General features: G+C 42.5%; 1 protein-coding gene across 1 annotated transcript; it reads right to left on the minus strand.

Annotated features, from left to right (window-relative positions):
* Positions 1-4,573: 4,573 nt before the first annotated feature.
* On the minus strand, positions 4,574-6,072 carry CG4483 (uncharacterized protein). Its single transcript, NM_140037.1, has one exon. It carries the CDS (start codon positions 6,028-6,030, stop codon positions 4,723-4,725), a length of 1,308 nt encoding a protein of 435 aa, NP_648294.1. The 5' UTR covers positions 6,031-6,072; the 3' UTR covers positions 4,574-4,722.
* Positions 6,073-13,444: the final 7,372 nt, after the last annotated feature.

Raw genomic sequence — 13,444 nt, forward strand, 5'->3', positions numbered from 1 at the left:
ATCCAGAAAGAAATCGCTACGGAAACTGTGGCGTCAATCTCATAAATATTCATGGTAACTGTTATGGCTATTGTTATTTATTTTTTAGCCTGAGTGCCGTCACTAATTAACATGGTAAATCGCAATACTTCACCTCTTAGCTTAAAGCCCATTAACGATGTAATCTTGGGCAATGTGGCCAAAAGGATCGCTCTTCCATATCCATTAACTAGCTGTGTGAGAAGCTCATGAGGTGGCTGTCGTTGGCAATCAATGTCCTTTGTTCCACTAAAAGCAGTCCGCCCCCCAAAATACCTTCACCGGGTGACGAAAATTAACTTAGTCACACATGGAATCTGGCAAATTTTAATGCTAATTTCGTTAGGCTGACACATTAAGGACACGAAGTCTAAGCCAATAATAGTACGCTCCGTGTTGCGGGCTTTGTATTATAGTTGCATGATCCAGACTGCTACGAGTAAATGCAATGTCTAAGTGGCAGCTGCATTAAAACCTGATTTGGCATACGGAATCAAAGTGGGCCACATTAATCACGAATTTATGAGACATTCAGTGGGCGACACCCTTAATGTTGCAGTATTTGCATATTTAGACATAAACCTTGACACACACACACACACAAACACAGCCATTGGAGGTCCTTGCAGGAGTGGTGGGGTGGTCTAGAAACTGCGACAATTTGAGTGCGCGACTGCCGCAGGATTCGGGGATGGAGCCTTGAATCCTTGAGCCCGCAGCCTGAGTGATGATGGAAATGTAGTCGGTCGCTGCTTGTTGCCACATGCATCAAACATGACTCAGAAATGCAGTCGCCTGGCACGCCATTCGCCATTAAATGCGAGACTTTTAAAGCCACAGATTCACTTCGATTGCCTGTGTTGGCAACGAAGAGTATGAAAGTGCAGTGAAGTGCGCTCGTTTCTTTGCTGCCTTTAGACAACCCCTTTTAAAGTCAAGTAAACTTGCTTCTAAATTAACTGAGAACTTTAAATGCAAACGCAACTTGATTGAAGATGTCTTTCTTGGGTTCTCCTTGGTGCTGTTTGATTAGGCTACTGTAACAGAAACTAAGCAAAAACCCATCAGTTCAGTTGGCCAAAAGTTTTGTCAATTAAAATGTGAAAAATACGCCAGCCTGTCCAGAAGGCCGAGATGTAAATGGAGATGGTGATGGAGATGGAACTGGTGCTCGAGCTGGACAAACAGTCCAGTGAGCCCCAGTGCCAGTGCCAACTAATAAAAAGTTTTTTGCTGGCAAGTCGCAAAATGACATTGCAAGTAATATTTTGGCTATATTTGGCCCAAAACTTTCACTTGCAACTGTTGCCGCTCGGCAGGACGAAGGACGAAGGACGCATTTGCATGCGCCCAGAGTGCCAGAAACTTTTATAATTAATAAATTATTTATGAAGAACGAATGAAAAGAAGCGCCCAAGACGGGGCCAAAGAAAACAGGAACAACCGACTGCAATTCACTTCATTTTAAATAATGAAAAATTGCTTTGCTTTAGCTCTCGTCCAGCGTCATAAATAAACAAGGAGAACGACCAGGACGAGAACTTGTGCACAAAGCGAAGGAGACAAATGCAATCTTCCTGCAACTGCAGGACTCGTCCATTCAATGATCCACAACAGATCAGGGACGCCAGTGAAGCAGAAATGGCCAGAAGGTCTTTGGTCCAGGATGCGATGCGCTAATCCATGCGGAATTGCGAATCGCCGAGGGCACAAATTAATAACAAAATGCCCAAGCCGAAGCCCAGTGCCTCGCGAAAATCGCACAATTTGTTAGACGTTTGGCATTTGAATTGATTGAAAGCACGGCCGAATGAGCGATGCGATGCGGAACGTGAATGGAAATTGGCGAAGGAACGATGGTTGGAGTAGCAGGCGGTGGCGTTCAATTCAATTCTGTGAGTTTATAGCTGGCCAAAAAGCGAGTGTGCACTAAATTGAAGTTTCAAATGTGGCTACATCGTCAAGAATTCTAAACGCTTCAGCGCCTCGGCGCATTTGATCATTTTTACATTTATACAACGTCTTGATTGGATTGCGATTGCCGTCATTGATTTCTAAGGCGGCTCTTAACCTAACCAGTTTTCACAGAGTTCATTTCTGATGCGATAGGAGGAGGAAAGTTTGCAAAAGCTATGGAAGGAATGCATGTATTTTAGAGAAGTCGATACACATTTGCAAGCAACTAAATAACTTTATGTTTTACTTTTTAAAGGTAGTAGTATAGTTGGAGGTAGTAGGTAGAGGTAGTAGTTGGATATATAAGCTGCCATAAATATTTGTAATTAGTAAAGTTGCATGAGCAGTTCGGCTTTATACATAGAAATGATAAGCAATATATAATACTATATTTAAACAAGTGGCTTAGTGGTTCGTTCTAGAGGCTATGTTACTTTGATTTATTTTTATCCCAGAAAGTTCCACCCTGCTCAAGGTGATTGTCCATGTGGCACTTGTTCGTCCTTTTGCTGCCTCTACTGATGAGCCGAGCATTGCTGCTGTGCTTTTATCCACTTTGGCACTCTGGTTGCTACCGATATGGGATAAGTGCTTCCTGCCAATGCAATTGCAGCTGCATCTGGCTCTAATGATGCCATAATTGCCTTTGTTCTGCCTGGCAGACTGTAAGCGATACGAGTGCCATACCCCCACCAGCCCACCTGTATGGCTTGTCATTGTCGAGCAGATAAATGCCGAGTCGTCATAGTGCACATAATTGTTGGGGCGGACAAAGCGGCGTCCTTAAAGCCTTTTACCAAAGCGAGGGTATCAGCTTTCAATCACGACAGCCCCTCCTAAATAGCCAACAAGCAGGGGGCGGCATTCTCCGGGGATTTATATACAGAGAATAGGAGTTGGAAAAACGAGGGAGCGCCAGCGCCTCAAAATAAAAGTCAAAAGTGTTGCCAAAGCATAAAATGGACGACAGTCCGTGAAATTAAATGCCAGCAGGACATTGAAGGCGAGCTGAGTCCTGCCAGTCTCGTTCTCGCCACCCCCGGCCAAAAAAAAAGAAGAAAAGCGATTTGTGTGTGGCAGCGAAAAATTCACGCACAATTATTTTGCAACGACAAAAGTCATTAAAGTTCCCTTTTGTTATGTGGCAAATGTTTATGTAAAATTTATTTTGTTTCCGCTTTATAAAAGCCATTCGGAGTGTTGTTGGCAAACCAAAAAAAAAAAAAAAAAAAAAAACAAGGAAACTAGCTGCGAAAGGCGCAGCACAGAGAAAGTTGCATTGTTTATGTTTATAGCTGTTGGCACATGCTTTATTTTTACGCAGATTTATTTATGGCTATTTTTACTGCATACTCTTCAGCTGCTGCTCGACTGGTAGCCTCAATTCCCCACAGACAGTGCTGGAACAAAAATGAAATCCTTTTTCTATTGATTTTCCAAGCGATTATTTGTTTGGCATTTTCCACACCGTCACCCAAATGACCCCAAAAAAACAGCACGAAGCTTAGACGGGTGTTGCCTCACTGGATCTAGATCGTCCTGGATGGCGTTTTCTGATGGCTTCTCGGAACACAAATCCCGGACAGATGTCTAACCCTGTCCATTTCATGCTGCCCCACGTCCTAGCACTGGGTGCAAATATGTATTTATTGAGTACTGTGCTGTTTTGCATTGAATTATCATAGCGCCGCCTGTCATATGAAACCAACAGAACACCATGCCCACCATTTTGAGCTTCAATTCCCAGCGCCTATTAACTCATGACAACGACAGCTGATTTCCCAGCGGCCTGTTTCCTACAACTTACACACAAATTCAAATTGCATTTATCTAATTTTGAGCTAAACACGCAGTCGCAGCCTTGGACTTGGACAACATGGCATTCGGAATATGTATCCATTTCCCACAGCGTGTCGGCTTTGTTTGTCGATCCTGTTACAAAACATGACCTAAAGCCAGGAGTGATGATGATTTCTGTATGTGATTATTCAAAGCCTTAACATGGGCATTCATTGCCCCACGTTCGATTGAAGAAACTCCTTTGATCGGGCTGGTTTTCAAATTTAATAGACGCCACGCTAATGAATCAACGGAATTCATTCACTTTTTGTCTGGTTACTCATACACCATTACACCACGCCTTTGCAGGATTCAGATGCGGATTCAGAGGGTTCAGGATATAGGATATAGGAGTTGTATTGATTTGCATGACCATGTTTATAGTACAATGGCAAATCCGCGACTCAGCTAAACTTTTTCAGGTCGTGCATTTCAATTGATTCCCAATGCCGGCATTCAATGCCGTACCTCCTGCTTGTTGGCTGTTGCTTTTTTATGTCCTGTGCGAAAAGCGTGTGTGTTCCTGTTTCCTGTCACGGATACCTAACTGAGGGGGGGGCTTAAAAAAATGTGTAAAAAAAAAACAATGGAGCTTTGCAAATTACTTGCCAGCAGATGCACACACACATCCCGCTGGTTAAGAGCAGCTGCTGCCGTCACTTTAAAGCCAATGTACCGTGAAATCGGGCCTGCAACTCAATTACGGCACATAGAATCGACTCCCGATGATCTGGCGGCATTAACATTAACATTCTCATTTGGCTTGCTGCCGCAGCGATTTATTTATTTATGCATTATTGAAAAGCATTAAGCATTAAGAGATTAATGCGGTGGTTGACCAAAGCAATTTCATTGCGGCGAAAGCCAGGGATTTCTCTACAGAATTAAAGTCGCCCAGAGACATACACTTTACTCAATATGCAGGCGCTTTGCCTTCTTTCCATCATTGCAGGAAAAATCCCTCATAAAATCAATAATTTCTTGATCTGTCTCTACAGATTCTATAGCTGCAGTGTCCTGCTCTTTCACAGGTTCCCCGCCAGCCAAATCATTTTCACTGTCAGAATCTTCACATATTTCGATGGCACAACAGCTGGGAAACCATCCCCTAATGGCACCCTTCCTTGCTCTGATCTTTTCTTTTTGCTTCTCCGAGATCATTATTTCGCCATAAAGCCAGTACTCCTGGATGCGAGTCACATGTATGATATCATCGGGCTTCAGGGCTATACGAGGATCATCGGTGCAGGGGATCTGGAGGGATACCCACAGTCCTTGGGAGAAGATGGGCACCCAATGTCCCGTGGCAGGGCGAATACATCTAAAGACCCGAGTGCGAGCCCTTTTATCCTTCTTCTGTTGCAATTGTTCACAGGTGAGGCTATATTCATTACAATCCGGTAGGACTGGCCACGAAATTCCATCGCCAGTGGAAAAGAAAACCTCACGCATATTTGTCTTCCAGCCCAGATTGTAAGGATAAACAAAAGGCTTTATCCCTTTTCGAGGATATGCATTGCGACGAAAAGCCGCCTTCTTCACAATCCAGTTCTCGATTTCAGTCTGGTTCTTCAATATCGACTTCATTTGCATATACAACAACTTTATACTGGCCAAAACCGTGCCCATGATCACTCCAAGACTAAATACACAGGCCAACAGGTTTGTTTGGGTCAAGTGCACGGTGGCCATGTGACGCAATCCATATCTGATCAACCATCGTTTTTTTATACCTCTTATTACGGCACTGACGATTATGATGCCTCCATGTATACTGCCCGACATGAAGAAGAGTAGGAAGTACACAAAGCTATCCTGATTGGACCAACCGACACAGGTGTTGATCCAGGGACAATGATGGTCCATCTTCATCACACATCGATTGCAACGCCGGCAATGATGCGATCTGGGAGCCTTGTAGCCATTGCAGCGAGTGCAGAACTGCAAGAACATCTTATCCTTCGTCAATTGTGGATGCCACTTCAATGGAACGAAGCCAGGACCAACCATCAAGGACCTGATGAAGTTATACAAAGTGCCAAAGGTCTGAATCCAGATGAGGGCATAGTTTAATACGGATTCCAAACTCGAGCCTGGTGCCCACCACATCGAGTTCATGTGAATGACAGTCCACGTAACAATCAGAGTCAGGGTTAATAGAGTGATTGGACCCCAGTGTATGAAGCGCCGCAGATCGTCCTTTAGTTTGATGCACATTTTTAAAAAAATTCCTGTCTTTTGCGATTATTCAGTAAATTCTCCAATTATCCAGTGAGTAAAAAATCCGGGCTTGCTGCGTCTGACACTGTAAATCGTTTGAGTCTCCGCATTTAGTGTAGTTAAACACGCCCAGTTGGCCCAATCGAAATGCTTCTGGCCAAATGGAGGATTAATTAAAAGAGCCGGCCACATGTTGTTGGGCTCATATAATGCCCGCGGTGTTTGCGTGTAATTAAATAAAGCACAACTATTTAAAAGTTCGCGGCCATTTCAGGATAATTTATAAAACCGTATTTAAGGCATCGGCAACAGGCTGGGGTCTGTCGTTCGAGTATAAATTTGCTCTTAAGCCGCAAATGAAAAATATTTTAATCATACACAAAAAAAAGTGTAAATAAATTTAAAAACAATAAAAGCGCAAAATGCAGGCCATAAATAAAATGCAGCCTTAGTGAGCCGCAGTCGTCATCATGGCAGACACACAGCCAGACTTTTCCACGTTTCCACTGCTGCTATTATTATTATTAAGAATTAATAGCAATATTTGCTGACGCCGTGTGGCTTAAAAAACGAAATATACAAACGGATATATGGAGGCGGCAACAAAGCAACGCATGAATTCAATTGAATTTAAAATGTGCCATAAATTTATTGCATTCAATATGCGAGTTGCCAAGTTTGTTTGTGTGCGTGTGTGCGGACACAAAGAACGGTATTTTGGTATTATTTATGACGCTGCATATATAACAATAATATTTTGGTAGCGCGAAATTCTTTGCCAAACATTTACTAATGCCATTAATTGATGATAAATGTTTCGCCGCACGCAGACAAAATGTAATCGATGCTGGCCAATAGAACGCACTTCAAATGCACACAGAAATAAAAAAGGATTTGAGTTCTATTCGGAATTAGAGGATACTTTTTCGAAATTGCTTTCCCCTATTAGTAGAAAATATGCATGTTTTTTTAAATTGACTTATTCCAAGGGCTTTAAGTGCATGTAAAATGCAGAATGTGTGCTACTTTCTTAACATTAAATTTTTTAAGAAAATTAATAAATTTTTGTAGTGTACGAATTCCTAAATCAAAATTCGGAAATTCGGTTAGCTGGGTAAGAGGCCCTAGTAATGGGTTGGTCACAATAATTAGGGACCCCCAACTGGTGTCCTGATTTTGTTTATGAAATAGTTAGGTGGACAGTTCGGACCAATTACTCGCATGCAGTGGGCCGTCCACCATTTACTAAGTAATCACATTCTGCTTTTCCCAGCTGGATGAACACATGGGCGTTGGAACGTAATGAGTCTCCAAGCGGGAGTTTGCGGGACTTGCAAGTCTCGTTAACTTGGCTAACAAGCGACGTCATTAACCACAATGCGCCACTCGGGCCTAACAAGCCAAGGTGACAATTGGCCAGGAGTTGCGGCGCACAGGGGACCAAGATGTTGCAACGTCAATAAAGCTAACTCAATTGCAAAAGTTAAAATGTATCTATATTGTATCCTGAGCACCGCAAACATTACACCAGTTGTGCTTCTTGTTTAAGGGTTAAAAAAGTGACATAAAATAATGTTATATAGCAAGGATTAAAATAAATTGGCCCACAAGTTGCCAAGGTGAATGAACAAGAAGTAACCACTACCAATCGGAATTTAAAACACATATCCACGGATGGCACATACAATAGCTGTTGGCTACATATTCTCACTGCTCTCTACAAAAAGCAATCTATTTTGCTCCAAAGATTAGATGGCAATAAAATTGATTGAAACATAATTGCAAATTGATACAATAGCCGAAGAAAATTGCCCGGAAATGCCAAGAGCCAAAGGCAATCTATAAATCTATAAACGTATCGAAAATTACTTCAAAGCGAGAATCGAGTAGAATCCTAAAGCGTCGCCATCGTATCGAACATTATATGCACTTAGGTGAACATTTGAGAGGAGCTTATTAAACTGTTTCCAGCTGCATGTAAAAATCAATTTCAAGTGGAAGTGGTATCTAGGGAACAGTATAAATTCCAAGAGCCAATCAACTGCAGCGAGAGTATTGTAAGTGGGAAATTTAAATCTTTAAAAAAAAATGCTTAAAAATACACATTTAATGTATAATCAAATTCAAATTAAGAGTGTTTAAAATACCACAAGGATTAATAAGGCTTGTAATTGACAGAGATTTACCTCTTTCGCTGCGATTGATTTTTTTTCCAGTATACTCACATTCGAATCCAGTGCATCGAAAGTAGATATGCACTAGCACAGCTTCAATTAAACTGTAAAGTGGCTCTTGAGCCATTAAGTATCTTATAGTTCACCATATAATTTTTCGTCAATGCCAAGAGTTTATTACGGATTGCAGAAAAAGACTGCAACTCGCAACGCGCAAAGTGCGCAGCAGCCGAGGGCGGCTTTTGTGCTCAAGATGAAGATGCTCGGTCTGTTTCTGTATCCATAGAACTTTTTACGCAAACTTATTTACTTAATTTGAAAATTAAATTCCGGCATTAAAACGCATAAATGACACTTGAGCCCGACTCCGACTCGCTGGAGGTCTGTGGGCAATGGCAATGGCAAAGTGTGTGTGTGTGTGTGAATGCGAGTTTGTTTTTCTTATCAAAATGCCTGCGGCAGAGTGCTGGCAAATATCCTGCTCGCATACGCCAGAGAGTCTATATCCCTTAAGACAAACAACGCGTACAAAACGAGTGGGGTATTGCGGGGGGGGGGGGGGTGGAGAAGGGCGGAAAGAGGAGGATCTGCTGAAACCGAGGCTCTGAGCCTGGCCAAGTGCACGCTTAAAAGTCAAAAGTGCAGAAAAATGCATGGCATACAAACGGGGGCAGGATGCAAAGGATGGGGAAAACGCAGAAGACGCTGCCAAGACAAACAAGCCAGTGAGGAAGGCATATAAATTGCGTTACTTGTGCGGGTGTGCTTGGAAAATAGGGGGGGCAAAGTCGGTAAGGGGAAAACGCCGGCGGGGGGGTAAACGTTTTTGGTGTTTGACATACGACGTGCATTAGCAGCAAAGTCAAGGATTAGCGCCACTTGTCTTAAGAGCCCGGCCCAAACCAACACCGCATGAAATTTAAATACAATCCAGCCATTAAAGTGACTGCGAATCAATTTGGCCCACACATTCACATAATATATGTATTTGCGATACATAGTGTCCCAATGGGAAGCGAGCGCTTAATGCGGCCAATTCAATTTGGCCAGCACACGGGAGTCCCATAAAAGCCAGGCCCGCACATTGGACACAATTTTGGCATTTAAAGCATTTGCCTTTAATGCGAATGAACTTTTCAACCCACCCATTTAGGCCCACAACAGGCCAAATAGATAGAGCTCACCAACAAAAAAAAAAAATGTGAAAAAAAAGGGGACAGAAAAAATGAAGGAAAAGCGGAAAGAGCGGAAAGACGTCAAGGAAATGCCAAAGCTATCGCAAACGCGTTTCGCAATTTTTGAAGGATGTGTTAAGTCAAAAAATATGCAAATTCCACGCTCACACACACACACACACACAGACAGCCGTGTTCGGCCGGGCAGAGTTAATACGGCCCAAAGGCGGCAGCAGGATCTAACAGGCCCCCAACGAAAAATTCACATATATACACACACAGGATATAGACAGGAGCTACATGTAGATATAGAAGATGGCCTGGCTGTGCGGGCGCCGTACGTGTAATGCATACGAAAGTAGTGAAAATATCATCAATGGCAAAATATGAATATCTAAAAGGGATAACGAAAAATGGAGTCAAAACAAACTAAAAAAAAAAAAAAGGAACGATTCGGAGATGGAAGTGAGACGAGCGCCAAGAACAGAAGGTTTTTGGCCTGGGAAAAAGTGCAAATGTCAGTTTCGAAGTGCCACGAACCCAGCGAAGCGGGCGAACCCCATCTCAGTTCAACTCGGTTCATGACATTTGACTGAAAACTAGAAAATTTCCCGGTTCCCAGGCTGTTGTGTCGACATGTCCTGGTAATCAGTTTCGCCCGTAATTGCATCAGACCCAAATCGTGCCAGCCAGTATTACCGAAACTCTTTGCGAACGGTATTCAGCTAGATATTATCTTATTAATGGCGTATTCATGGGCCACAACTTTATTTTTGGGACGCTATCGCGTAGTGGAAAGGAGCTCTTAAAAACCGCTCAGATGGAGTCAACGATTTCGGGCTTAGTCTCAGATTCGCAGATCCTGTTCCACAGCCGGCATAAATTTGGCGAGAGTCTGTTGTAAATTACATTTGAAGCAAGCAGCAGCTCGCACATAAATCTTTAGAAACCAGACCAGGGGCAGTGTGGAAATAATGCAAATAAAAGTAAAACACTGATGTGAGCATATCGAACAACGGACTTAAAGATACTCGGTACATGTATCTTTAAGATATAATTAACTTTCGGAGCTTTGCAACTTGAGCAAAGCATTTTCAAATTATATTCTTATTCTTATCGAAGAAATTCATTAAACGAGTTTTGGGAAGTTGTAGTATAGTGTCCCTAGAATTTTTACGACAAATATAAACATTTCAGACTTCTATCCATTTATTTAAACTATCTTTTTATTGCACTTTTTACTTTTTATGGCGAGTAATTTGTTTAAAAAATTGCTATAAAAAATCGACTGTATGATTAACTGGTGTAAACAGAAAAATAAAAGTGCCATGGAAACACTGTGCGACAAAACTGTGTCATTCCCAATTGTCCCCCCGCGTGTGTCTGTGTGCATCCGTGTATATGCATCGGTGTCTGTGTCACACCGACAGTGACAGTGTCCTGTTTACGCTCTCGCCTGTGCATGTGTGCGTTGCCATCCGCCGTTTCATCCGAGGAGCAACTTGAATTACGTACGCCGCAAGTGAAGTAATGAGCACACAGCTGCAACTTGAGGGTCTTGGCGCTGGGCAAAGCGACAAAAAAAAAAAAAAACAGACGGAAAAAGGGATGGCGCAGCGGAAACGGAAATAAATATTAAAGCTGCAAGAGGCGGCAACGGGCAGCCACAATAAATACAATATAAATATGCGATATTTTCAAAAGTCCAACTAATAAATAAGCGCTGCCAAGAGCTCGCCCATAAAGAAGGAGCCAACCCCTCGTATTTTTCTGTGGGCCAAGCCAATTGGATCGCAAGTGCTTGGACATCGCCTGATAAACGATGCTAAGCAAATAATATAAATGCCAGGCAATTTATGTGGTGTAAAAGTTTGTATTTACCCGCAAGTCCATATCGCCAAAGTATGGCGATATAAAAGCGCGAACTCAAGATGTTTTATTGAGTTATGACTGCAAACTTAAATGAACACACTGAACGGGTATCCTTTGCTATGAAATGGCACGTTCACTTCCATTAAAACCTTACTGCCATAATGTCCAATAATTCGTAATTAAGATATAATGCATTAAAGGTAATCATTAATTAATCTGGAAACTACATACTGCTGTAAGATTTTCCTTACATCATCTTAAGCAAAACAACTAGTTGATCTATTGTAACATGCTCTCTCAGAAAGCTCATACATTTATGAAACCCTACGCCCTTAGTCTTTCGAATATGGCAAAGTCTAATATAATCGTAACAACAGGCAAATGGCAAAAATTCACAGTAGAATTTGCCATAAGTTTCCCAGCTCATTTTATGGCTATGTTTTATTTTGTGTACTGCCTCCCTGTGCTCTGCTCCCCGGTCTGTTTATGGCCTGAATTATTGAAATTGACTGGCAACTGGCAACACGTTGTTGCCGCGGGGGAAAAGTGAATGAGGAGGACCTACGAAATGGATAACTAGGGGAAGCAAGAATGAAGTTCATCTCATTTCGTGCGGTACACGTGCACCAGGTGCGTTTCATTTGCCATGCAAAGCTAAATGAATTGCAAGTCAAAGTAGTTAAAAGCGGCCAGACGAGCGTCTGGATGAGTTGAGCAGATGAGCAGATGGATAGACATGCTGGCTAGCAGCAGACAACAAAGGCGAAATGCAAACTCATTTAAATTGCTCGAGGACAGGCAAATCAAATTGTCAGACAGGCGAAGGACATGCAAAAACTTAGAGTCCGCCACATGCTTAAGTAACTGGCGATGCACAACAACAACAGCATCCATGCCGGCAGCTAGAGCAAAAGCAACAACTACTTGTACCAGCAACAGCAAATACAGCAAATACAGCACCCACACTCATAGCAATACCAAAGCATCGGCGTGTTGGCCAAATGGGGCATGCCGCACCAAGACACTCTCACATGCAACTTGCCAGCGGCGACGACATTGCAGCTTTGGCCAACGAAGCGACACCAATCTGGCCGAGAGTAAAGAGGATACCCTATTTCCAGAACCCAATCCCATCAACATTCGCATCCCACCACCATTGGCAACAACATCACCATCAGCATCACCCTCGCCATACCATCAACATCATCATCATCATCATCCTCGCCAGGAACCTCGGCATTGTCGTCATCTTTTCAGAGTGCTTAAGGGCTGCATAAAAGCATTTATTATTAGATTTGATTCAATTTTCTATTCACTTACGTTATGAAAATGTGGCTCGCCGTGTTTTTCCCACTAAAGCTTTCAGCCGCTTTTCCCGCTTTTGTTGCCCGCTGCACTTAATTCACAGCGGTAAATAAAAAATCAATGTTTTGCTTTTACTCGAACTGGAACTAGAACCGAACGATACGAAACGATACGAAATGGGAGCAATAGCGTAATTTCATTTGCATAAAAGTCAATTGGATTTCGTGCCATGGAACAATTTCAATAATTGCAAACGCCTGCCATACATTTCCAGCTCCTCTAAGCCACTGGTAGGCCAGTGTATTCTATTCCAGGACCTGGTTTTTGTTGGTCCTGGTCGTGGTTCCTACGTCCTAGGACTCTATGTTGTCGCCATTGTGTCGCCCGACAACCGAAAAAAGCCGCCCACTTTCAGGGCAAACTGAAGTTTCTGTTCTGCTGGCCAGGACATAGACACACAGACACATGGAGACCAAAAGCCAAAGGCGACATCCATAAACTGTAATCAAAAGCTATTATCTCTGCTGGGCCTCCCGCAACCTCCAGCTACGACGACCACCCACCATTCCGGTCTAGTTTTTGGCAACATTTTTCTAAACCATAAATTTCGAAAGCAAATTCAATGGAATTTGCTTGCCAAAAATCGGAGGCTTCCGCTATTTTCAGCTTTCTATATGGCGAAAATGGGTTGTTCAAAATTTAAAGAATTGGCCAGAAATTTAGACCGACAACCGGCGGGAATAATGCATACTGAATAGTTTATTTTTCGCCTAAATAAATTATGAAAAACTGAAATGCTGAAATTCGACATAAGCTGATTGCCGCCTGTCAATATTTATTTATTTAATTATTCCTTGTTTTTTTTTTTTTTTTTTTTTGATACTT

The sequence above is a fragment of the Drosophila melanogaster genome, chromosome 3L, assembly GCF_000001215.4.
Source record: "Drosophila melanogaster chromosome 3L".
Taxonomy (NCBI): Eukaryota; Metazoa; Arthropoda; class Insecta; order Diptera; family Drosophilidae; genus Drosophila; species Drosophila melanogaster.